The sequence below is a fragment of the Podarcis bocagei genome (genome assembly GCF_964188305.1).
Source record: "Podarcis bocagei genome assembly, chromosome: 2".
NCBI lineage: Eukaryota > Metazoa > Chordata > Lepidosauria > Squamata > Lacertidae > Podarcis > Podarcis bocagei.
Genome location: NC_138126.1, coordinates 678,036 through 705,108, shown reverse-complemented (window position 1 = coordinate 705,108; position 27,073 = coordinate 678,036). Strand labels below are relative to the sequence as shown.

The window sequence follows — 27,073 nt, the reverse complement described above, 5'->3', positions numbered from 1 at the left end:
TTAGTCACGCACCGTCCCGACGTCACCTTCCCGCCCACTGTCAGATCGTGGCTCCGGAGATATATTTGCTTTAAATGTCGCAATGGTTTTGCGGCTCCCAGTTGTTGTTTTTTCTTCGGAAATGGGTCCAAGTGGCTCTTTTTGTCTTAAAGGTTGCAGACCCCCTGACTTAACCCGAGGTACCACTGCATATATATATATATATATCACCTTAAGATTCCTATAACAGTTACTATTGGATCGCCCCTCGGTCTCCCCTTTCCCAGGCGTAACATCCCCAGCTCCTTCCTGGGGGGGGGGGGAGCATAGCTGTCAACGTTTCCCTTTTCCCAAGGGAAATTCCCTTATTCCGAATAGGACTCCTCGCAAGACAAGGGGAAAGCTGACAGCTCCTCCTGCCTCTGTCCTGGGGAGGGCGCAGCTCAGAGGGGGGGGGGTCTCCCCCAAATGAAGCTTCTCCCCATCAGTGGAAACAGGACAATGCACGCTATCTCCTTATTGCTATAATTTTACAGGCTGCTTTTCTGAGCCTCTCTGCAGGTCTGGGGCTTGTGTAAAAGCTGAAGCAGAGCTCCTTGTCCTGGCCTCAGTTCGAGGCTGGGGGGGGGGGGACTCGGGATTTTTGGGGAGTCCTCTAACTGCCATGGGGGGGAGAAAGTGGCGGGGGATGCTGGAGCTGAGATTCCTGCCTGGCAGGGGGTGGACTGGATGCCCCTCGGGGTCCCTTCCAGCCTCTCCTACGTGAGGGGGTCCCCTGCTTCTTGGGGGGGGGGTGTCTCCCAAATGAAGCATCTCGGGGGGGGGGGCGATGCACGTGGTTCCTGCCTCGGAGGAGGAGGCTGCGCTCGGCTTGCCAAGGGTTAAAAGCATCAGAGCTGGATTGCTAGAGAGGACCGGAAGTGGCGTCTTGGGGGGGACGAGGTCCTTCCTGGCCCAGGCCCCTCCCTCTCCGGCCCCCCTTCTGCCCGCCGAGGGGCTGCTCGGTCTCCCTCTCTCGGGGTGAGTCTCGCCGTGGGGAGAAGGGGGGGTCGGGGTGCAGGGGAGGGGGGCGGGGGGCTGGTCAGATCCTGCAAGGGGGGGGAGGCCCAAATCGGGGGGGGGCGCAGACCTTCCCCGCCCAGCCAGGGAGGGGCTCTACCCCCTGGGGGAGGGAGGGGTCGGGGGGGGGGGAGGCTGCGGGTAATAATAATAATAATAATAATAATAATAATAATAATAATAATATTTTTTTATTGATACCCCGCCCTTCCTGGTTCCAAAAGCCGGGCCCGGGGCGGCAAACAACCCATTTAAAACACTGCATTTTAATGCTTTAATGTTGTGTTTTAATCTGGTTTTTAAATTGCGTTCATTCAACTTGTTTTTATGATTGGTTGTTAGCCGCCCTGAGCGGAGCCTTGGCTGGGAGGCCAGGGTATAAATGAAAAATATCCTTATTATTAATGATAAAAGCAGCATGAAATGCAGTATAAAAAACAGGAATAAAATTCAAAAAGAGTCGAGATCAGAGGATCCCCCGGGAGGCTCTCAGGGCTCTCAGGGCCGGGCAGGCAGGGAAGGGAAATAAAAGGCCAGGCTGAATTCGAATTCAAGGCCCGGCGGAAGGAGGTTCAGTCCTGAGGCTTCTCTTGCTCCCCAGGCAGGAGAGGCCTCCGGGGACAGCAAAAAAACCCCCATTACGTGGCAGCTTTTCTGGCTGGGAAGAGAAATCAGGTGGGGGGCAGCCCCTCCCCAGTGCAGAGAGGGGGGGGGAGAGAGACCCTCCACCCCCCCAGATTCTCCGGCCTGAGATACATATTCCTAGTTCCCTGGCAATAATGATAATAATGATAATAATTTATTCATAATTATAATTATTATAATTTATTTATAATAATAATTATTATTATAATTTATTTATAATAATAATTATAATAATTTATTTATAATAATAATAATTATAATTTAATAATAATAATAATAATAATAATAATAATAATAATAATAATAATAATAATAATAATAATTTATTTATAATAATAATAATTATAATTTATTTATACTCTACCCGTCTGGCTGGGTTGTGTGTTTTATAAAGTGTGTGTGTGCCTTAAGCTAGAATGATTAACTTTGCCACAATTCTGCATATAAGAAACTTCACTCTCTCTCTGTTTTTTTAATAATAAATTTTATTTATACCCCGCCCTCCCCAGCCAGAGCCAGGCTCAGGGCAACTAATGCCAATAAAATTACAGTGGTACTTCAGGTTACGGACTCCGCTAACCCAGAAATAGTACCTTGGGTTAAGAACTTTGCTTCAGGATGAGAACAGAAATCGTGCTCTGGCGGCGTGGTGGCAGCAGGAGGCCCCATTAGCTAAAGTGGTATCTCAGGTTAAGAACAGTTTCAGATGAAGAACGGACCTCCACAGTGAGGAAATTAAGAATTTTTTTGATAGTAGTACATGAAGAACTAAAGAAGGTGTTGAAAATACCAATAACAAAGAAAGCAGAGACATATCTCCTTGGATTGGTAGATGAAGAGATACCATGGGGGGGGGGAGAGAAGAATTTTTCTATACTGTACAGTAAAATCATAATGGGGGGGGGCAATTTAAAATACAGGTTAAAATGCAATTTTAAATGCAGCCTCATTTTAAAAGTCAAAACCGTAAGGGGAGGGAAACATAAGGGTCAGACCAAGCCCAAACCAAAGGCCAGTCGGAACAGCTCTGTCTTGCAGGCCCTGAGGAAAGATGTCAAGTCCCACAGGGCCCTGGTCTCTTGTGACAGAGCATTCCACCAAGTCGGGGCCAGTACTGAGAAGGCCCTGGCCCCAGTAGAGACCAACCTAACCTCCTTGTGACTTGGGACCTCCAAAGCCCGGCGGAAGGAGGTTAAATCCCGCAGGGCCCTGGTCTCTTGTGGGAGAGCGTTCCACCAAGTCGGGGCCAGTACTGAGAAGGCCCTGGCCCTAGTTGAGACCAATCTAACCTCCTTGTGACTTGGGACCTCCAAAGTGTTGTCATTTGTGGACCTTAAGGTCCTCTGCGAGGGGTTGGCAAGAAGGGTGGATGCGTAAAACACTCTGGAATTGTAGCTTGGGGGTGGGGGTGGGGGTCTCCTGCCAACTCTCTCATGCCAACTTCTTTGCAGGAAGTCAGGACTTTTAAAAGTGGCCTGATCCAGCTTTGCAAGTGGCAGGGGTGTGGGGGTGTGTTGTCTCTTTCCTTTGTTTTTGGAATATTTCAATATAGAAGTTTTTATATGGGTTGAAACAAAATTTTTAAAAAATTCCTTCCAGTAGCATCTTAGAGACCAACTAAGTTTGTTATTGGTATGAGCTTTCGTGTGCATGCACACTTCTTCAGATACACCATGCATGCACAATTCATGCAAGTACGCAAAAGCTCATACCAATAACAAACTTAGTTGGTCTCTAAGGTGCTACTGGAAGGATTTTTTATTTTGTTTCGACTACGGCAGACCAACACGGCGACCTACCTGTAACTTTATATGGGTTGTTATAATTTCTCGTATTTCTACGGCTGCATCTATTCCCCAGGGCGGGTTACAACCATTTTACAATTCCATATTAAAAAGAGTTAAAACCAAGGACAGTCACAGGAAATGGCTGGGTCATGAAAACACATTTCTCAGGTGCCCAAGGCTTCATTAAGGAGTGGAAGCTGAGCAATTGAGGAAAGGGAATTTCCCAACCAAGGATTCGCCACCAAGATGCCCTGAGATGATAATAATAATAATAATAATAATAATAATAATAATAATAATAATAATAATAATAATAAATTTATTATTTATACCCCGCCCATCTGGCTGGGTTTCCCCAGCCACTCTGGGCGGCTTCCAACCAAATATTAAAATACAATAATTCATCAAACATTAAAAGCTTCCCTAAACAGGGCTGCCTTCAGATGTCTTCTAAAAGTCTGGTAGTTGTTTATCTCTTTGACATCTGATGGGAGGGCGTTCCACAAGGTGGGCGCCACTGCAGAGAAGGCCCTCTGCCTGGTTCCCTGTAACTTGGCTTCTCGCAGTGGGGGGAACCACCAGAAGGCCCTCGGCGCTGGATCTCAATGTCCGGGCAGAACGATGGGGGTGGAGACGCTCCTTCAGATATACTGGGCCTTTGAGGCCATTTAGGGTTTGAAAGGTCAGCACCAACACTTTCAATTGTGCTCGGAAACGTCCTGGGAGCCAATGCAGGTCTTTCAAGACCAGTATTATATGGTCTCGGCGGCTGCTCCCAGTCCCCAGTCTAGCTGTCGCATTCTGGATCAGTTGTAGCTTCGGGGTCACCTTCAAAGGTAGCCCCACATAGAGCGCATTGCAGTAGTCCAAGTGGGAGATAACCAGAGCATGCACCACTCTGGCCAGACAATTCGCGGTCAGGGTGGGTCTCATCCTGCGTACCAGATGGAGCTGGTAGACAGCTGCCCTGGACACAGAATTAACCTGCGCCTCCATGGACAGCTGTGAGTCCAAAATGACTCCCAGGCTGCGCACCTGGTCCTTCAGGGGCACAGTTACCCAGAGATCATCGACCAGTGCGACCAAGGCGTGAGAGGGAAGGAAGGAGGCGGACATTAGGAGTTCTTTTTACAAGCCCACCACATATGAAAAAAAATGTTCCTTCTGCCGTTTTACACTTCCGAAACATGCTTGCATTAGCTTTGTACATTTTGGGCAACTTATTTGGTGTTAAATACCATCTACAAATCAGCTTCAGATAGTTTTCTCTTCAAGTGTAACAAAGAGCACATCTTCCACAACTTCTCTCATGAAGACACTTTTGTATTACGTCCCACATCTCATTGCAGCTTTCACCATTTCATCCTTAGTTTCCCATTCCAGAAGTCTTTTATCCATCTTAGAAATCAATCTTCTTATAACCCCCTTTCAAGAACAGAGCTTTACTCGCTTTGGGTTGTGCGATTTCGGGTTGCGCACTGCACCAAACCCGGAAGTACAGGAAGGGGTTACTTCCGGGTTTCGGCACTTGTGCATGTGCAGAAGCGCTAAATCGCACTTTGTGCATGCACAGAAGCACCGAATCGTGACCTGCGCGTGCGTAAATGCAACGCTGTGGGCTGTGGACACTGCGGGTCGCAAACGTGCTTTCCGCACGGATCATGTTCGCAACCCGAGCGTCCACTGTAGTCTAGTAATGCTTCATAATACAGTCTTTAATTTGACCGTGCCAATCCACCTTTCTTTAATATCTGTTAATATTTTATACTTAATTCTGGGCTTCTTCCCCGCCAGGTAAACTTTGAGAGCTCCTTTGTTTGAACCATCCTGCATAAATTACTGTCGGGTTTGTCTGGAATAAAAACAACATTTTAGGCAAAAGGTTCATCTTCATTGCATAAATTATTCCTTGCAGTGAGAGTTTAATTCTCCCCCATCTTTCAAAATCCTTTTTTACTTTGCTCCATACTACAACATAATTACCATGAAATAAATTTGGTCACTTTCCTTCTGGCAGGGCTAGAGGCTTACTTTTCTTCCTTCCTTCTGTCGTTATTGTTTTTGTTTTAATTAAAAAAAGAGCTCAGAATCTGGGCTGTGGTCTGCTTCAGCCCTGGTTCCCAGGGAATGCTTTCTCCTCCTGACCGTGATTCAATTTTATAACAGAACAATGGATTTGTTTTGTCCGAATTGCTAGCACCTCCAATTTCAACAGACGGAACGTGGCAGAAGACTTAAGGGGCTCCTTCTCATCTCCTGGAGACTTCCTGAGAGCAGAGATGGATGAGCAAGACTCAGCTGGCCCTGAAGCGGGCAGAAGCCAAGCCGTCCAAACTGAGAGCAGTGGGGGATTCTGGGAAAACCCCATGCAGAAGATCCTGGGTGAGGAGGACACTCTCTGCTCAGATGTGCAGAGCCAGCCGTTCAGGCAGTTCTGCTACCAGGAGGCTGAAGGACCCCGAGAAGTTTGCCGCCAGTTCCACCAACTAGACCATCAATGGCTGAAGCCAGAAAGGCACACGAAAGCTGAGATGGTGGACCTAGTGATCTTGGAGCAGTTCCTGGCTGTCCTTCCACCTGAGATGGAGAGCTGGGTGAGGGAATGTGGAGCAGAGACCAGTTCCCAGGCGGTGGCCCTGGCCGAAGGTTTCCTCCTGAGTCAGGCAGAGGAGAGGAAGCAGGTGAGAGAGACTTTCCTCTGGATACTCCCAAGGGGCTCCAAACCAGAGCAAGAGTATCCCAAAATGTCGTACTAATGTCCCATCCCTTTATGGGTCGGATCCAAGGAATGAGATCTGCTACCCCTAAAGTGTTTGCCTCTACCATTGCTTTTCTAATCCCCCTTCCCATTCTGTTTTGAATCTTTGTTGCTCTTTCAGGGAAAGGACCTGTTAGCAGAAATGGGTCCCGATTCCTTTGATGCAGAGAGGACTCCGTTGGACACCAGAGAGAGGCCGCTGGGTAAGGAAGAATGAGCTTTTTCTGTGTGTGGTCACATTTTGTTGATTTTGAAACTAATCTGCGGGTTCTTTTCATCCTTTTCGCGGGGGCGGGGTGGAGACATTTAGGGCCAAGAGCCCAGAGGTTTATTTTTACACAACAAAATGTGAAAAGGGTACAAATGCCAAGATGCCCTCTGTAGGTGACACTTTTCCTAAGGCACTTAAGAGATGCTCTGCTTCACCCCCCAAGAGAAGCGTGGAGTCATGGCTTCTCACTTGCCTCTCTCTCTCGCAGGTGAGGGAACGATGTTGGTAAGACCTCTTCTTCCGTCTTTTCATGGTGGCGAAGGGGAAGCAGCAGAACCAGATCAGGTAATAATAATAATAACAATTTTTTTTTATACCCCGCCCTCCCCGGCCAGAGCTGGGCTCAGGGTGGCTAACACCAATAAAATCACAGTAAAAACATAATGGGGAAAGATGGGGGGGGGGAGGGGAGAAAACCTCAATTTAAAATACGGGTTAAAATGCAATTTAAAATGCAGCCTCCTTTTAAAGTAGCTGATAAATCAAGACCATAAGGGGAGGGAAACATAAGGGTCAGACTGAGTCCAAACCCAAAGGCCAGGCGGAACAGCTCTGTCTTGCAGGCCCTGCGGAAAGACGTCAAGTCCCGCAGGGCCCTAGTCTCTTGGGACAGAGCTGGGCATGTTTAGCCTGGAGAAGAGGAGGTTAAGGGGTGATATGATAGCCATGTTCAAATATATAAAAGGATGTCACGTAGAGGAAGGAGAAAGGTTGTTTTCTGCTGCTCCAGAGAAGCGGACACGGAGCAATGGATCCAAACTACAAGAAAGAAGATTCCACCTAAAGATTAGGAAGAACTTCCTGACAGTAAGAGCTGTTCGACAGTGGAATTTGCTGCCAAGGAGTGTGGTGGAGTCTCCGAATTTGGAGGTCTTTAAGCAGAGGCTTGACAACCATATGTCAGGAGTGCTCTGATGGTGTTTCCTGCTTGGCAGGGGGTTGGACTCGATGGCCCTTGTGGTCACTTCCAACTCTATGATTCTATGATTCTATGGTTCCACCACATTGGGGCCAGTGCTGAAAAGGCCCTGGCCCTAGTTGAGACCAGTCTAACCTCCTTGAGGCTCAGGACATCCAAAGTGTTGTTATTTGTTAAGGTCCTCCGGGGGGCATACCAGGAGAGGCGGTCCCGTAGCTAGTAGGGGGAAGGAGACTGAGGGGCGTCAGGCTGCTGTCAGCGGCTCCTGGCTGGTTGCTCAAGAAAGAATAAAGACAAGGGAATGTTTCTTACAGTCCTTACGGAGAGAGGCTATAGAACCCAGCCTCTTGGATAATAAAAGTAACACAGCATTCTAAAATCAATATTCAAAAATCAATTCAAAATCATATTCATGGCAACCACTGGTCCGGAGTTCTACGAGGATCACCAAAGGAGGGGGTGAGACTGTGCCTTGGCCAAAGGCCTGGTGGAACAGCTCTGTCTTGCAGGCCCTGCAGAAAGATGTCAAGTCCCGCAGGGCCCTAGTCTCTTGGGACAGAGCGTTCCACCAGATTGGGGCCACGGCCGAAAAAGCCCTGGCTCTGGTTGAGGCCAGCCTAACCTCTCTGAGGCCCGGGACCTCCAAGATGTTTTTGTCTGAAGACCGTAAGGTCCCCCATGGGACATACTAGGAGAGGCGGTCCCGTAGGTACGAGGGTCCTATGCCGTATAGGGCTTTAAAGGTTAAAACCAGCGCCTTAAACCTGATCCTGTACTCCACCGGGAGCCAGTTCAGCTGGTATAGGACCGGGTGAATGTGATCCTGCAGCGAGGACCTCGTAAGGGGGGGAAATGCCATTGTCAGGCTGGCAGCAGTTGACCAGCAAGAATTATGGACAAACTCCTCCTCCAGCCTCTGTCTCTCAGCTTCACAGTCAAGGGAGAACCAAGAAAAATAACCAACCAGCCCCCAGCTGCCAATTGCCAACTGTCCAATCCTTACCCTAATACAGTGGCACCTCGGGTTACAGACGCTTCAGGTTACAGACTCTGCTAACCCAGAAATATTACCTCGGGTTAAGAACTTTGCTTCAAGATGAGAACAGAAATTGTGGCATGGCAGCGCAGCAGCAGCGGGAGGCCCCATTAGCTAAAGTGGTGCTTCAGGTTAAGAACAGTTTCAGGTTAAGAAAGGACCTCCACTGTGAGGTAATTAAGAAATTTTGGATAGTAGTACATGACAAACTAAAGAAGATGTTGAAAATACAAATAACAAAGAAAGCAGAGACATATCTCCTTGGATTGAGAGATGAAGAGTGATAGATGAAGAGATACTTCGGGGGGGGGGGAGAATTTTTCTATATGCAAGTGCAGCTGCTAGAATAGTGATTGCTGCTAGGTGGAAGTCACAAACTATACCCACAAAGGAGGAATGGATTTGTAAACTAAATGAATATTTAATTTGGGCAAAATTAACTGCTATAATAAGAAATCAGTCGAACAAAAATTTAAAAAGGAGTGGAAATGTTTTGATGAATATATGGCAAAATATTGCTCAAAAAAAGATACGCTAATATTCCTAGATTAAAATGTGAAGTACTGGATGGAAGAAAAATTAGTAATGAAAGATAATAATAATATATAGATGATTTGAGAAGAGTGTAGAATGCAAAGATTATTGTAAATTGTATAATGTGGAGGAAATCCAGTGGGGGCGGACGGAAGTGGGAGGAGGGAGAAAAGGATAATATGATGGATTGAGGAAATAGAAATGTAAATGAATGGGGAGGAAATGGTGTTGGCTTTGGTACATCTGTATTGTAATGCAATATGTGAAAACCAATAAATAAATATTAAAAAAAGGAATGGACCTCCAGAACGAATTGAGTTCTTAACCAGAGGTAGGACCGATTCTCTGCAAAATGCCTTCCCAGTGACATTACATTAGAAATACTAACACGAGGCAGTTGACAAACCATAGAAAACAGCGGCCACGATTCACCTAACCAGCCCCATCAGTTGCACAGCGGGGCTTTCTGCACTCTCCTCCCCCTCCCTGGCTCTCATCCGCTCCTTGGAGTTGGCTTTAGGGCATCAGGTGGTGCACCGGGAGAGTAGAGAAGGGATCTTTCCGTCTCCCAAACAGGAACGCTTGAGCAGACAGAATGATTTGAAGAAGAAGACCGTGTGGAGTTCCACCCATTTGCCCAAAGATTAAGACCCATCCTTAACAGGAAGAGAAGACGTCACCTTAAACTCCCGTAATTGAAGCGTACAGCAGTACAATCCCATCAAAACAAGAGAGCAATTAACAAGCAGAAAACAATGTCTAGCAGATCATCCTTACACTGCCTAATAGAAGACCTTTTTCCTTTTTCTTTCAGGGTCCGGTGAGCTTTGAAGATGTCGCTGTCCATTTCACAGACGAGGAATGGGAGTTGCTGGACCCTGACCAGAGAGCTCTGCATACGGAGGTCATGGACGAGAATCGTGACATCCTGGACTCTCTCCGTAAGGCTTCCTGCTGGATCATAAGATCTGTTTTGAAATTCCATGTGTATCTCTATGTGATAAACCACCAATATTTTGATGCAGTTCAACAAGCACCTGGGATTCTAACATCCTGAAATTTTTCTTGAGTTTTGCTTTACACACATCCACAGAAAGATTCCATCCACGGTTCAAATTAAATCTAAAAATAAACAAATACACAAAAATACATAATAACTAAATATCTTTCCCTCCACCAATTACCCATGATTATTATTCTGAGTTATCAAACCTTGTCTTTTGAGTTGACTTCTGCCCACCACCTCAATTTGAGTCATTCTTTTATTTCCTTAACTGCCTTCTTTAGATGGTCTTCATTTCTTGGTATTAACTTATTTAATTATAGTAATTGTTTTGTCTTTGGCAAAAATTAATCAAAGCATAATAAAGATTTTATTTGAGAACAATGTTTTTCTAGGTAATTTTTATAGACTGTCATTCCTTACTGAACTTTTGGCTTGTTCAGTAACTAATTCTTTCTGTCATTTTAGCCAGCTCAATATATTAAAATAACTTTATTTGCTGCTCTTCCTTTGTTGGAATCTCTTCCCCCTCCCGTTTTCTGGCTATGAGCATTCTTGCCACTGTAGTGGCATATAAAAATATCCTTCTTTTATCGCTTGGGATATCTGATGATAGTAAACCCAAGAGAAATGCTTCGGGCTTTTTGACAAAAGTTTGTTTGAACATTCTTCATAAATACTATCCCAAAAGTTCCTAATTTTCTTACATCCCCACCACATTTGTAACATTGTTCCTTCTGTCTGCTTACACCTCCAACATTTATTAGAATTTGTTTTGTACAACTTTGCTAGTTTACTAGGTATTAAATACCATCTGTAAAACATCTTCATAATATTTTCTCTTAGAGTGTAGCACGCTGTGAATTTTAAATCTCTGATCCACAATTTTCCCCATGCGTCCATCTGTATTGTATGCCCAAAATCTTTTGCCCATTTAAATCATGACTTCTTTTAGCTCTTTGTCTTTTACTTCTGCTGTGAATCCATTTTTCTTATCTACCGGTAATTTTAAAGTTTCATTCAATTGATAATATTGCAGCAAGTCTGTCACATAATGCCTACTTTCTTCAAATTTATTTACCGTATTTTTTGCACCATAGGACACACTTTTTCCCTCCAGTCCATGGGACTCTCAAGAGTCTCCTCCAGCACCATAACTTAAAACCATCAATTCTTCAGCGATCAGCCTTCTTTATGGTCCAGCTCTCACTTCCATATATCACTACTGGGAAAACCATAGCTTTAGCTATATGGACCTTTGTATGCAAGGTGATGTCTCTGCTTTTTAAGATGCTGTCTAGGTTTGTCATTGCTTTTCTCCTTCTTCTTGGGAGAAAAGCAATGACAAACCTAGACAAAGTAGTCATAGAAATAAATAAAACACATGAAAAACTACACAATGAAACTGAACAATAAAACTAAACATAAAAAGAAAACAAATTTTCCTCAAAATACCCCAGTCCTTGCTGAGCAGCAGTTTTTATGAGGCCAGGAAGTTTTGGCTTTTTAAATAATGACCAGGGGGTCTGAACTAGCCTGCTGGATCATAAGATCAGTTTTGAAATTCAACCCAGATCTCAAGATGATGAACCTCCACTATTTGGATGGCGCAGAGCACGACAGCGCCACCTACAGCATCGGGGGTTCTAATACACTCAGTGCTCACCTTGAATGGAGGGCTGTTGACATTTTAATAACGTTGTTGTTGAGTCGTTTAGTTGTGTCCGACTCTTCGTGACCCCCTGGACCAGAGTACACCAGGCCCTCCTGTCTTCCACTGCCTCCCGCAGTTGGGTCAGGCTCATGCTGGTAGCTTCGAGAACACTGTCCCACCATCTCGTCCTCCGTCGTCCCCTTCTCCTTGTGCCCTCCATCTTTCCCAACATCAGGGTCTTTTCCAGGGAGTCTTCTCTTCTCATGAGGTGGCCAAAGTCTTGCAGCTTCAGGATCTGTCCTTCCAGTGAGCACTCAGGGCTGATTTCCTTAAGAATGGAGAGGTTTGATCTTCTTGCAGTCCATGGGACTCTCAAGAGTCTCCTCCAGCACCAGAATTCAAAAGCATCAATTCTTCGGCGATCAGCCTTCTTTATGGTCCAGCTCTAATAATAATAATGATAATAATGATAATAATAATAATAATAATAATAATAATAATAATAATAATAATAATAATAATAATTATTTTTATTATTATTATACCCTTCCCATCTGGCTGGGCTTCCCCAGCCACTCCTGGCAGCTTCCAACAAAATATTAAAATACGGTAATGCATCAAACATTAAAAGCTTCCCTAAACAGGGCTGCCTTCAGATGTCTTCTAAAAGTCTGGTAGTTGTTGTTGCTCTTGACATTTTCTCTTCTCCAGTTATGCCTCTTCAAACAAAGATGAGGGTGGTCTGAAGTGCCCGGGACTTTAAAAATGTAGATTTAAGCCTCATTAGGGAAGTTGAAGTAACTTCTGTCAGGTTTTTTGTTTTGGCTTCTGTTAAGTTTTGGTTGACCAGAGAGATAACTGACCATGGACTGGATTCCATGGTTGGGCCAGACAAAACCTCTCCCAGAAGAGAGCCGGGCCTTTGGAATCTCAGGTTCCCATATATATATATATATATATATGTTTTGGTGTCTTCGGGTGTCTTCCCGTGTAAGAGTTGGGGTGTCTAGACACCAACTCTTACACGGGAAGACACCCGAAGACACCAAAACCTACATTCCTGTACCCGTGAAAATCTACGAAAGCATATATATATATATATATATATTTGCTTTCGTAGATTTTCACGGGTACAGGAATGCAGGTTTTGGTGTTTTCGGGTATCTTCCCGTGTAAGAGTTGGGGTGTCTAGGCGACGTTTCGACGAGGTCTCACTCGTCATCTTCAGGCTGGTGCTTTCGGCTTCTTGTTACTAGAACAGAGCAGGATCTCAGTGTTTGAGTTCCTATAAATACTGTTGAGGGGGTGTGGTGTATAGCCTCCAACGTTCTGGGCAGAGAAGAAGTTCCCAGGTTATTGTGCCTTTTCTTCTTTTGTTCATTAATTACTTGAGGGATATCTTGAGTGATTTCTTGAGTGATATTCTGAGTACCACTTAGGAGGGTCATTAGGTGTGGATTAGTTGCTAAAGCTTTCGTGTCTTGACCTCTAGAAAAACTCTTCACAAGCTCTAGAGGTCAAGACACGAAAGCTTTAGCAACTAATCTCAAGATATCCCTCAAGTAATTAATGAACAAAAGAAGAAAAGGCACAATAACCTGGGAACTTCTTCTCTGCCCAGAACGTTGGAGGCTATACACCACACCCCCTCAACAGTATTTATAGGAACTCAAACACTGAGATCCTGCTCTGTTCTAGTAACAAGAAGCCGAAAGCACCAGCCTGAAGATGACGAGTGAGACCTCGTCGAAACGTCGCCTAGACACCCCAACTCTTACACGGGAAGATACCCGAAAACACCAAAACCTACATTCCTGTACCCGTGAAAATCTACGAAAGCATATATATATATATATATATATATATATATGTATATAATCAGTTAATACCAGTTAACAAAGGCAGTGAAAACTATAGTAAGGCCCCACATCTAGAATTGGGGGCTCAATTTCTTCCTGAGGACCTAATTAGTTTCTCTCTTTGTTTTTGTTTTAAATTTTTCTTGAGTTTTGCTTTACACACATCCACAGAAAGATTCCATCCACGTTTCAAATTAAATCTAAAAATAAACAAATACACAAAAATACATAATAACTAAATATCTTTCCCTCCACCAATTACCCATGATTATTATTCTGAGTTATCAAACCTTGTCTTTTGAGTTGACTTCTGCCCACCACCTCAATTTGAGTCATTCTTTTATTTCCTTAACTGCCTTCTTTAGATGGTCTTCATTTCTTGGTATTAACTTATTTAATTATAGTAATTGTTTTGTCTTTGGCAAAAATTAATCAAAGCATAATAAAGATTTTATTTGAGAACAATGTTTTTCTAGGTAATTTTTATAGACTGTCATTCCTTACTGAACTTTTGGCTTGTTCAGTAACTAATTCTTTCTGTCATTTTAGCCAGCTCAATATATTCAAATAACTTTATTTGCTGCTCTTCCTTTGTTGGAATCTCTCCCCCCTCCCGTTTTCTGGCTATGAGTATTCTTGTCACTGTAGTGGCATATAAAAATATCCTTATTTTATCGCTTGGGATATCTGATGATAGTAAACCCAAGAGAAATGCCTTGGGCTTTTTGACAAAAGTTTGTTTGAACATTCTTCATAAATACTATCCCAAAAGTTCCTAATTTTCTTCCATCCCCACCACATTTGTAACATTGTTCCTTCTGTCTGCTTACACCTCCAACATTTATTAGAATTTGTTTTGTACAACTTTGCTAGTGTACTAGGTACTAAATACCATCTGTAAAACATCTTCATAATATTTTCTCTTAGTGTGTAGCACGCTGTGAATTTTAAATCTCTGATCCACAATTTTCCCCATGCGTCCATCTGTATTGTATGCCCAAAATCTTTTGTCCATTTAATCATGACTTCTTTTAGCTCTTTGTCTTTTACTTCCCAATCAAGTAGTATAATCTATACATTTTAGATAATACTGTTGCTTCTATTTTGTATTAATTCTTTTTCTAGCTTTGAATTTTCTGCTGTGAATCCATTTTTCTTATCTACCGGTAATTTTAAAGTTTCATTCAATTGATAATATTGCAGCAAGTCTGTCACATAATGCCTACTTTCTTCAAATTTATTTAACTTCAATTGATTTCCCTCCTCTTCCAATAATTATTAAAGGTTGCCCAATTCTTTTCCATATGTTTTTCTTTACCGAAACGGCTTCTAACGATGAAAGCCACCAGGGGTTTTTCTGTTCCAATAGGCCTTTGTAGTTATCCCATACTGTGTATAGTGCTTTCCTTATTATACGGTTCAGAAAACCCCAGTGAACCTTCACCTTTCCGTAACATAAATAGGCATGTTACCCAAATCTGTTGTCCAATCCTTCCCAATCCAATAATTCCATAATTTGCAAAATTAACCATTCTTTTAACCAGCATAGACATGATGCCTCATAATAAATCTTCAGATCTGGCAGGGCAAAACCTCCAATTTCTTTAATATCTATAAGTAGCTTGTTTTATTCTGGGCCTTATGTCCTGCCAGATGAAGGTTGATAAGTGTCTCTTCCATTCTTTGAAGCATCCTGCCTTGCCTATCACTGGGATTGCATAAAATATAAACAACATTTTGGGCAGCACATTCATTTTAATTGTGGAGATTCTCCCCCCAAAAGAGAGATTCAGTCTTTTCCATATTAATAATTTTGTTTATCTCTTTCCAAGTCTTATGTAATTACCATTGTATAAATTTATGTTTTTCACAGTGATCCAAATTCCTAAATATTTATCCCCCCCCCCCCACAATTGATAGACTAGATGATGACTGCAGTTGTAATTTGTCTTGCGCCTCCGTATTTTTAGCCAACAATTCAGTTTTGTCTGTATTCAATTTAAATCCTGCTACCTGGTCGAATCCGTGGATTCTTTCTAGAATTTTTGGTAAACTTTCAAATGGGTCTCCTGTTGTTTTTACTAAATCATTTGCATAGGCTTTTAATTTAAAGGCTTTATTTCTTACTCTTATTCCTTTTATCTCTGAATTTTCTCTAATTGTCATTGCCAATATTTGCAGAAATATGATAAATAGCAGTGGGGTTAATGGGCAACCGTGTCTGGTTCCCTTCTTTATATTGAAACGGTCAGATTTATTATCAATTTTGCTGTCTGATTTTGATAAATTACCTCTGTGCTTCTCCTAATCCCATCAACTTTATGGTTTTTTTCATAAATTTCCAAGATATATTGTCAAAAGCTTTCTCCGCATCGACAAACATCAAGATTGCCTGCTAGTCTGGTGTCATTTCTAAGTACTCCAATATATCAATGCTTCTTGCCATGATTCGCGTCCTTTTCCTTCTTTTAAGATCTTGTTCTTAACTGCTTTTAACGGTATTGCAAGTGAATCTTCTAATTTTTTTGTAATAGCATGCCAGCAGTCCATCTGGTCCGGGAGACTTTCCTGGTTTCGCCTTCCTTGTCACTTGATGGATTTCCAACATTGTTATCAGAGAATTTAAACATTCAATTTTGTCACTTAAAATCCTTGGAAATTTACTTTTTAAAAAATATTTTTCTATTTTATCACTGTCTTTTTCTGTTTGATATTTTTTTTGAAATAACTTTCATTTTTTATTTATTGCTTCTGGGTCATCAATGTTGTTGTTGTTTAGTCGTCTAGTCATGTCCACCTCTTCGTGACCCCTTGGACCAGAGCATGCCAGGCCCTCCTGTCTTCCACTGCCTCCCGCAGTTTGGTCAAACTCAAGTTTGTAGCTTCGAGAACACTGTCCAACCATCTCGTCCTCTGTTGTCCCCTTCTCCTTGTGCCCTCCATCTTTCCCAACATCAGGGTCTTTTCCAGGGAGTCTTCTCTGGAAAGACTCTTCTTCTTCATCATCAATAACCTTCCCTTTTTCTTCCAGTTTCTCTATAATCCATTCTTTTTGTTTCTTTTGTAGTTACCATGCAAGCAGTCCTCCTGGTTTATTGGTGAATTACAAGTTTTTTCTGTTTTAATTATTTAATCTTTTGTTCAGTTTCTTGATTTATGAGTATAGAAAATTGTGTTTGTAGCATTTTGATATTTTGTTTCACCGTCTCATTTTTTTGTTTTTCAACAGTTCTTTCTCATTAGTGTATAAAAAAACTCTCATTACTGCCTTTCCTGTATCCCACACTGTATTTATATCAATTTCTTCACTTAAAATTTTCTACTAATTGAAAAATAGTTATTGGAAGTCTTTCTTATTTGGTTCTTTTTTCTCCAGTCATTTTATCTAACTCTAATGAGGGAATGCCATACAGATCTCCCCGTAATACAATTTTTAAAAATTACTATAATCTAGCATTTTCTCAAATAATCTAGGGTTTGCATATATTATCACTCCTCTTTTTTTCATCCTGTCTGATGAGATAAATGCTGAACCCAGTTTTTTATTTATTAATATTATTATGTTTTCTGGCAATGTGTGTTTCTTGCAAACAAATAATGTCCCTTTCCACCCATTAATATGTTCGCTATTTTGTTTCTTTTCATCTTATTGTTCAATCCATTTACAGTCCAAGAACTATATTTTACATTCATCATTTAATTGTAATTTATTTCAATACTTCTTTCAGTAAACAAATATACCAAAAAATGAATGTAAAGAGAAAATTCCAGAAACATTCCTAAACAGTAAAACCTTAACCTTAGATTCTCTTCTCTAGTCCTCTTGATCACCTGTTGAGTCTACTCTTTCCTCCCCTTTGTCTGTTTGTTCTAGGTGGCGATGAATTGGAAAGGGAGATTGACGAAATCTACACAGTGGATGAGCCATATACATACATGGAATGTGAAGAGAACTTCAGCCAGAGCTCCTATTCTGCTTCCCAGGACATAAATCCCATTGGATTTCTCTATCAATACGACGAATGCATAAATAGCTTCATTTGGCAGGATGGTCTCTCGTCACAGGACACAACTCACAAGGGGGAGAAACCATATCTGTGCTTGACGTGTGGGAAGAGCTTCAATCGGAAGGACCACCTTGTTTCCCATGAAAAAATTCATACAGGGGTGAGACCCTATCAGTGCTTGGAATGTGGGAGGAGCTTCATTCGTAGTTCCGCTCTCACTTCCCATCAGAGAATTCATACTGGGGAGAAACCCTATCAGTGCTTGGAATGTGGGAAAAAGTTCAGCTGGAAGGAAAGTCTCACTTCCCATCAAAGAATCCATACGGGCCACAAACCGTATCAGTGCTCGGAATGTGGAAAGAGCTTTCGCCAGAGGGGCGATCTCACTTCCCATCAGAGAATTCATACAGGGCAGAAACCATTTCACTGCCAAGAGTGCGGAAAGAGCTTCACACAGAGCACTAGTCTCATGCTCCATCAAAGAATTCATACAGGGGAGAAACCGTACCAGTGCTTGGAATGTGGAAAGAGCTTCAGTCGGAAGGACCAGCTCACTTCCCATGAGAGAATTCATACAGGGGAGAAGCCCTATCAGTGCTTGGACTGTGGAAAGAACTTCAGTCGGAGGGTGAATCTCACTTCCCATCAGAGAACTCACACAGGGCAGAAACCATTTCCCTGCTTGGAATGTGGAAAGAGCTTTAGTCAGAGGGTGAATCTTGCTTCCCATCAGAGAATTCATACAGGGCAGAAACCATTTCACTGCCAAGAGTGTGGAAAGAGCTTCACACAGAGCACTAGTCTCGTGCTCCATCAAAGAATTCATACAGGGGAGAAACCATACCAGTGCTTGGAATGTGGAAGATGCTTCCGTCAGAGCACCTGTCTCGCTTCCCATCAGAGAATTCATACAGGGGAGAAACCATTTCCATGTCAAGAGTGCGGAAAGAGCTTCTCACAGAGCACAGGTCTCATTCTCCATCAAATAACTCACACAGGGGAGAAACCATATGAGTGCTTGGAATGTGGGAAGAGTTTCACTCGGAACAACCAACTCACTGCCCATCAAAGAATTCATACAGGGGAGAAACCCTACCAATGCTTGGAATGTGGGAAGACCTTCCGGGATAGGAGCAACCTAACTACCCATGAAAGAATTCACAGCGGGGAGAAACCATTTCAATGCCAAATTTGTGGGAAGAGCTTCACACAGAGTACTGGCCTCATGCTGCATCAAAGAATTCATACAGGGCAGAAACCGTACCAGTGCTTGGAATGTGGGAAGAGCTTCAGTCAGAGCACACATCTCACTTCCCACCAGAGGATTCATACCGGGCAAAAACCGTTTCAGTGCTTCGAATGTGGGAAGAGCTTCAGTCGGAAGGAGAGTCTCAGTTTCCATGAAGCAACTCACATGGGGAGCAGCCAGTTAAATGCTAGTGATGTGGAAACAGCTTCAGTTTCAGGAGAAGTCTCACTCTCCTTTTAAAACATCATACTGGGGAAGGATACCAGTGCTTGAAACTTCTGCTACGATGGGAAAAAATAGCAGAAAAACATGCTTGGCCTATCTCAAAAAAGGCCTCTCATGATAAGGACACCTCCCTCTTCTGGAGTACAATATCAGGCCTGCTGGAGAATGCTTGCAATCGGACCCAATGAAGGGATCCAATATCCTCATTCACTCTCTCATGGGCAGGATGATGACGCCAACCAAATAACAGAATCTTTGGAAAACTTTCCATCCTGGCCTCCAGTATCTATAATCGAGGTCAAGTACCTTACTTCACAGTCAAAAAATAATAAAGCACCCGGCATAGACTGTTTGGCCCCAGAACTGTTGAAATCTAAGATCGGCTGGTGGGCCTCCCTGCTGGCAGTAATATTCTCATTTATCGATTCATCCGGGTTATTTCCTGAGGTCTGGGCCACAGTCATCCCTTTATTCAAAAAGGGCCTTCCATCCGATCCGGCTAGTTATAGACTAATTCGTTTGCTACCTGTAATTAGCAAATTATATGCAAAGCATTGTTACAATAAGATAGTTAATTAGATGGAGCTATTTTTGCCGAAGAGCAAGCAGGAATTAGATAAGGCAGATCCGCTATAGACCATTGCTTAGTACTAGCCTATTTCATAGATAAGTATGTTAAGAAACCAGGTGGTGTGCTATATGCAGCTTTCATTGATCTGAAAGCTGCATTCGATTCAATCTCTCGAGTAAGACTGGGATAAGTTGAACTCTTCAAGTATAGATAAAAGATTATTGTTATTGATTAAATGTCTGTATAAAAACACTGTGTTGAAAGTGTGTTGCTCTACAAATGGGCAGCTCACAGGATCCGTACCAGCCACAAAGGCAGTTAAGCTTTGTTTAATTTATATATTTAATTTATATATAAATGATACTGTCCAGAGTTTAACATCTCCAGAGGATCATGCCTCTACATTGGCCACAAAAGCCATTTCTATATTATTATACAGAGATGATGCGGTACTTCTATCTAGAACAAGAGTAGGCCTAAAAAGATGGATGAGGGCATTCTCAGGATACTGCCAAAGAGAACAGCTGGCTGTGAATTGCAAGAAAACTAAAGTTTCAAGAAATGATAGGGCCCATAGATGGTATATTGATAATAAGTTGATCGAACAAGTTAAAGTCTTTAAATACCTCTGCCTTGTTTTTCAGTCAATAGGGTCATGGGGAGCACATCAGAAATGTGCAAAGGAAAAAGTGTCTCGAAGCGCCAAAAATCTGTAATGCTTTTTCCATACAAAAGGTGGCGATCGCACACCATCAGCCCTTGAAGTGTTTAAAGCTAAACCCCTAGCACAGTTATTATACGGGGCTCGGATTTATAGAAGCTGTTCAGTCTAAGTTTCTAAGGCAGTTTTTCCCCCTGTACAATCCTGCGTTCCAAATTCTTCATTGTGCTTGGAAGTAACCCGTTCTGGTACTTCCGGTTTTTGGTGGCCCGCAACCCAAAAAAACGCAACCTGAAGCGTCTGTAACCCATGGTATGACTGTACAGCCTTCAGCTGTATTTGAGGATCTGTTTCAAAAAATTCCGCTGGGGAAATGGTGATGTCCCTGTGGAGATGGCAGTATTGAATCAGTAGCTCATGCGCTTCTGGCTTGCATTCTTTGTAAAGGTTTGAGGAGTGAGGTTATTGCCCCTCTGTTATTGTCTATGACAAGTCACTCAACCATTGCTACTGGGTCCTTCTAGCAGATCAAGATAACCAGGTGACAGCAAAAACCGCAATTTTTTTAGCAGGGGCAATTAGAGCAAGATCTATTACAGTCATACCTCGGGATAAATATGCTTCAGGTTGAGCGTTTTCCGGTTACTCTCCACGGCGACCCAGAAGTAACGGAATGTGTTACTTCTGGGTTTTGCCGCTCGCGCATGCGCAGATGCTCAAAATGACATCATGCGCGGAAGCGGCAAATCGTGACCCACAGGCGTGGGTTGCGTTCGCTTCAGGATGCGCATGGGGCTCCGGAACGAATCCTGTTCGCATCTATAGGTACCACTGTATTTGATTATTGATGTAAACTTCCAGAATGTATTTTGTATAGTTAAGTTTTTACCCCTATCTCCAGTCCAATGTATTGTATTTTAGTGCTTGAAATGTGGGAAGGGCTTTATTAAAGGCACAGTAGTCAATGTGGGGGGGGGACCGTTTTAGTGCTTGGAATGTGAAAAGGAGGGAGACGCCTGTGGGCTTCAGTCAGAGGGTCAGTCTCACAGCCCATCAAGGAACTTGCAGAGGGGAGAAAGCTTTTTTCTTTCTTTTTTTAGAAAAAGCTTTATATTCTCTCTTGAAAGTTCAGAAGTGCATAATTACAGGTGCACAAAGACACAAACAAAAGAAAATACCCGTGTAGAAAACAAAACAGAATAACAAAAAAGTATAAATTCCCAAAAAAATAAAATGTTATTGTAGTTAAGTAGCCCTTAATATGGTTCTAGATAGCATTGAGCCATCGGAAGTCTACATTTATACACAACTTGTTCACGTGTAGCGAGTTTGTACATATCTTCAATCCAGTTGTGGAAGAGAGCTTCATTTTTATTTTTCCAGTTCATCTATACCTGTCCTTTTGCCATAGTATGAGTGCAGAGAGTTTGTTCGTATAGTCCCTTAATTAGAATCCATGTTTTGGGGATATAATTGAAAATGATGTTTTCCTCTGCAAATCTAGGGTTATTCTTTACAGTTGTGTTGATCATCTCTTATTACCTTCTGCCAAAACTTTATCAATGTACGACATTGTTCAAACTTGTGTTTCAGAGAAGCATTATCTCTGTTGTATCTCCAGCACCTAGATGTCTTAGACGGTCCTTTCACAAATAAGCGCAATGGAGCCCAGTAAGTTCTAAATATTATTTTTTCTTTTATGTGCTTTACTTGAGGGCCAGAGATAACACAGTTTCCCATTATTTGGTCAAGATTGGCATATCACACTCTGTATTTCATTTCTCCTTTATGAACTATGTATAAAACTGGTTTGCTATAATAAACATTTACACAAGGCAATAGAGGGTCTTCTTTTGTAACATAAATCAACTGATTTCATACCTCTGGGGTCTCTGAGGCTGTAAAAGCTGCTCATCTGTAAAGAGCCGTTCCCCACGTGCCTTCTCTGGAGATATTGTCATTGAGCAGTTAAAGGTTATTCATATTGGTCTCTTAACACGGAATATGCATAGAATTCGCCCTTCTCATCTTGTAGAGTGGCCTCCATATTGAGCTTTTTCTGAGCTTTCGCTTCCATTGGTGACAACCACCTTGGGGTTTTATTTTCAAGCAAGTCCTTATATCTTATCCAAACATTGAACAGTGCTTTTCTGACAATATGGTTTTTGAACGCTTTATGTGCTTTAACCTTGTCATACCACAGATATGCATGCCACCCAAATACATTGTTAAAACCTTCTAAATCCAGCACGTCAGTGTTTTCATATTGGTCTCTTAACACAGAATATGCATAGAATTCGCCCTTCTCATCTTGTAGAGTGGTGACCAACAGCAAAATGTCTGCCCCTTTTGTACCACCCAGAGACACTAGACAAGGCTGCCCACTTTCGCCTTTACTTTTAAGTATCTCGTGGGAACCCCTGACGTTTATTGCCAGACAGAATAATGAAATCTTTGGTTTAAGTGACTCAAATACACATTGGTAACATTCACAGATGACATTGTTTTGTTTATCACAAAACCTCACATTACTCTTCAAATATTAAGGCCAAATCTAGATGTTCTTGGCAAATATCTCAGGATATACTGTAGGGACGTGGGTGGTGCTGTGGTCTAAACCACAGAGCCTAGGGCTTGCCGATCAGAAGGTCGGTGTTTCGAATCCCTGCGACGGGCTGAGCTCCTGTTACTCGGTCCCTGCTCCTGCCAACCTAGCAGTTCGAAAGCACGTCAAAGTGCAAGTAGATAAATAGGTACCGCTCCGGCGGGAAGGTAAACGGCATTTCCGTGTGCTGCTCTGGTTCTCCAGAAGCGGCTTAGTCATGCTGGCCACGTGACCCAGAAAAACTGTCTGCGGACAAATGTCAGATCCCTCGGCCTATAGAGCAAGATGATTGCACAATCCCAGAGTCCCTGACTGGACCTAACGTTCAGGGGTACCTTTACCTTTATACTATAAATCTAAATCAGAGTTGATGGTAATAGGAATTTAAGGGGGGGGGGATTCAACTGTTCAAACAACACCAATTTTGTTATTCTATAGGCAACATTAAATATGTAGGCACAGCAATGGGTGTTTCCTAATTTAATTTTCAGAGATCTGGAATAATCTGCGATCAAGGATGGGCACAGAGCTCTTGTCCTTTGGCAACTCAGCAGAGAAGTTGACATGGCCTCTCCCACCCACCGTAACCCTGGCAACCTCCCCCCCCCCCACACTTGGTAGTTTCCATGTCTGGGCTGTCGGCGCCACCTTTGTCAGGCCCTCTGGGCTGGTTGCCCTAAACGTAATGCAGCTGCGCTTGGTGTCTCCCCTTAATACTCTGAATATTAGCGAATATTAGCGGAATTATCCCATTTGCTAAACTGAGAATTTGGGGGGATCTGCCCTTCCCCCATTCATAACAACACAAGGTACCCCCAATAGGCAACAGAAAATAACGCCCCCCAACCACACTGCCCTGCATTTTGCCAGAAAAAGGGGCACCCCTGGCCAGATCCAGTCTTCATTTGCACACATCAGACACAAGGAGGAAGATTAAGCTGGAGCTCACATTCAGAACAACACACCTTCCCCCAGGGGCAGAGTCCGACACCTTTCCCTGGGCCATGGGGACAGAGGACCAGATCTTGACCAGAGGAAACTTTTTGCCAGTATTTCACATATATTCCTAAAGCCTTTAGAGGTCAAAAGCAGCCCTTTGTCCTGGACCCACAGCCAGCGCAGTCAGGCCAGGATCGGTGGAATATCTTCAATAAGCCATATTCCCCCAGGGAGCAGCCTAGCCTCTGAATTCTGCAGCAGATGAAGTTTCTGCACCGCCTTTGGAGAGAAACCTCTGTGTTAGGCATAGCAGTAGTCTAACCTAGAGGTTGCCAGAGCAGAGACTACAGAGGTCCACCTCTCCTTGCCCAGATAGGGGCACGTCAGCAAAGTCTAGGCAACACAATGACCATGTACATACGCAAAAAACAATATAGAATTCCTTCAAACCATAACAAGTACAAAATGAAATCTTTAGTCTCAAAGTCTCTGAAAATCTTTAATGGAAGCAAGGTACCAGACTTTGTACAATGAAAGACAAGCTGTGAAGCTTTGTGCATTCAGCAAATATGTTGTCCAACACTACAGTGATTCCGGATATTGACTCCCGTTTCGTAGAATTCTTTGTCAGCGTGGTGGGAGGATATAGAATAGCTTCACCAACCCATCTTATTTTGAATGAATGTATGCAAATGAAAATATCAAATGCTGTGGAACAGTGCTCGTAATAATGCAATCAGCCGAAGCCCATGGACCGCAAAGGATCCAGGACTGGCCCCAAGCCACTGACCAGCTTCTGCAAGGCAAGGCACGAACGGCTCCAGCAAATCTTGGCCTTGTGGAGAAGGAGAGCTACGTGGCCTCAGATGCCTTACTCAGGGCTTGCTCACACTCACATGCACACTCCCTCCCACCCAGGCCGAAACTGCACAGGGCTCTGGGCGCAAGGAGAAAGGCTTGGGTGAGGAGCGCAGGATCCTTCTGGATCCCTCTCCCTCACAAGGTGGGTCAGATGTTTCGCCTCCCCTGACTTCTCTGCATCAGAATGGGGTTTATTGGATGCTCTCCTTTCTCCCAGACCCCTCCCCAAGGGGGCAAGCAGTGTCTGGACCCAGATGATGAGCGGAGCTCCTGCAAACTCGCCCCCCCTCCCTGGTTGGCAGAGAAAAAGGGGGCAGGACCCTCTGCCCCCCAACTTGGGGGTTACCGCATGCAGCCCTGAGATTCTCCCTTCTCCCAATGCACCCCATGGGGCATGAGAGAGGAGGTTCCCAGTTAGGAGAGACCCAGGCAGCTCTGGCGCAGGAGAGGGGCAGCTGCGACTGGGGAGGGGGGGTCTCTTGCTCTGGAGGACGGGGCCCCCTCTCCCTCCCCTCTCCTCTCTGCCTCCGGACCCAAGGCGACCTGAAAGACAACAATGAGGACATGGGGGAAGGGAGGTTTCTGCAGAGGGTGGGGGTCCCTCTGTCAGAGATGCTTGAACTGAGATTCCTGCCTGGCACGGGGTGGGATAGATGACCCTCGGGATCCCTTCCAGACTCTCCTACGTGAGGGGTCCCCTGCTTCTTGGGGGGGGTCTCCCAAATGAAGCAGAGAGCGGGGCTCCGGTTGCTCTCGGCTTGCAAAGGGTTAAAAAGAACAGAGCTGGATTTTAACTCCAGCAGAGATTATCTTTTGATCCATAAAGTCAAACAGTTTTGGTGTTGTTGTTTCATGTTTCTTTGTGCAACTTGATTTTCTGAGGTTCCATTTCTATATGGAGTGTAGCTACTTCTGTATCAAAGCATAATATATTTTAAGATGTAATGTTAACAGTAGAAATGCACCATTTAATCCACAGTGATCTGCACTTCTAAAGTATCATAAATGTCGTTTGTCTGGAGAATTCAAGGAGGTGGGGAAATTATTAACCTGCTGGCACGAGTTTAATGTTGTTTGGAGACCATAACTCCCCGGAATTTCATATTAGCTATGTGTTTGTGTGTGTTCAGCACACAGAATTGTAGGTGAGATGGAATAAAAGGCATCCCAGGAAATTCACTTTGACTTCTTATTCATTGTTTCGAATGTGAGTTCACTTACAGATGAGAGTGGACCATGTTGATTGCTGAATAATTACACCATCATCCACACATTAATTTGAACAAGCCCTTGAGCATGAATAAAAGAGGCACAGCTCTGATCCAGTAGCCACTCATATCATGCTCTAGGATGGCATTGATATAGGGGGCTTAACGTATGACTGGTGGAATCGGTGTTGGGAATTGCATTCCACCCTTGCTGCAGATATGTGGGACTGTTACGTCACGTGTGTTTACATTCCAGCACAGATTGCTGGAGTCTTGTGAGCGGAACATCCGCTCTCTATTGCTTTTGTTTTTCTCTCTCACTGAGAAGAACGGCAAGGAGAGAAGCCATGTTTTCTTTGTCCTGATTTATGTACAATAAATGTAGTCTAGTATCCATGCCTAGAGCCAGATCTGTTGTGTGTTTACTCTGCTGAGTAACGTGTGCTCATGAATGCACAGCAGTGTGAGTCGCGGACGCACGTCGGAGGAGGATGACTGATGGATCTCCGCAGCGGCAAGGCTGAGAAGGGAGACCCAAGCCAGCTGGCCTTCCGTCCCACAATTCCGACAATCAGGACAACCAGCGGGAGACAGTGGCGTAGAAAGGGAAGCGGTGGGGGTGAGCCGCCCCGGGTGTCATCTTGAGGGGGGTGACAAAATGCTCAGCGTTTCCAAGCACAATTCAAAGTGTTGGTGCTGACCTTTAAAGCCCTAAACGGCCTCAGTCCTGTATACCTGAAGGAGCGTCTCCACCCCCATGATTCTGCCCGGGCGCTGAGGTCCAGCGCCGAGGGCCTTCTGGCGGTTCCCTCATTGCGAGAAGTGAGTCTACAGGGAACCAGACAGAGGGCCTTCTCAGTAGTGGCGCCCGCCCTGTGGAACGCCCTCCCATCAGATGTCAAAGAGATAAATAATTACCTGACATTCAGAAGACATCTTAAGGCAGCCCTGTTCGGGGAAGTTTTTAATATGTAACGCTGTATTGTTTTTAACACTTGATTGGGAGCCGCCCAGAGTGGCTGGGGAAACTCAGCCAGATGGGCGGGGTATAAATAATAAATTATTGTTGTTGTTGTCATCAATGCCAGCCCCCAAAAGAAAGCAACAGCTTTGGGCACCACTCTCCTTCCGCCGCCACCAGTTGCTCTGGTGGGAAAGGAGAAGCCGGGCAGGGGCAGTGGGGGTGGAGGCTGAGGCTGGGGAGAGGTCAGCGCAAGTCCGAACCTCCAGGACACCGACCCTC

General features: G+C 43.8%; 1 protein-coding gene across 1 annotated transcript; it reads left to right on the top strand.

Moving 5' to 3' along the window:
- The first annotated feature begins 899 nt into the window (after positions 1 to 899).
- Positions 900 to 22,056, top strand: LOC308580458 (uncharacterized protein). The gene is made up of 6 exons (XM_081182134.1): positions 900 to 999; positions 5,668 to 6,151; positions 6,350 to 6,431; positions 6,708 to 6,784; positions 9,803 to 9,929; positions 17,379 to 22,056. The coding sequence occupies exons 2-6, from the start codon at positions 5,750 to 5,752 to the stop codon at positions 18,998 to 19,000; spliced, it is 2,310 nt and encodes a 769-aa protein (XP_081038260.1). The 5' UTR covers positions 900 to 999; positions 5,668 to 5,749; the 3' UTR covers positions 19,001 to 22,056.
- Positions 22,057 to 27,073: the final 5,017 nt, after the last annotated feature.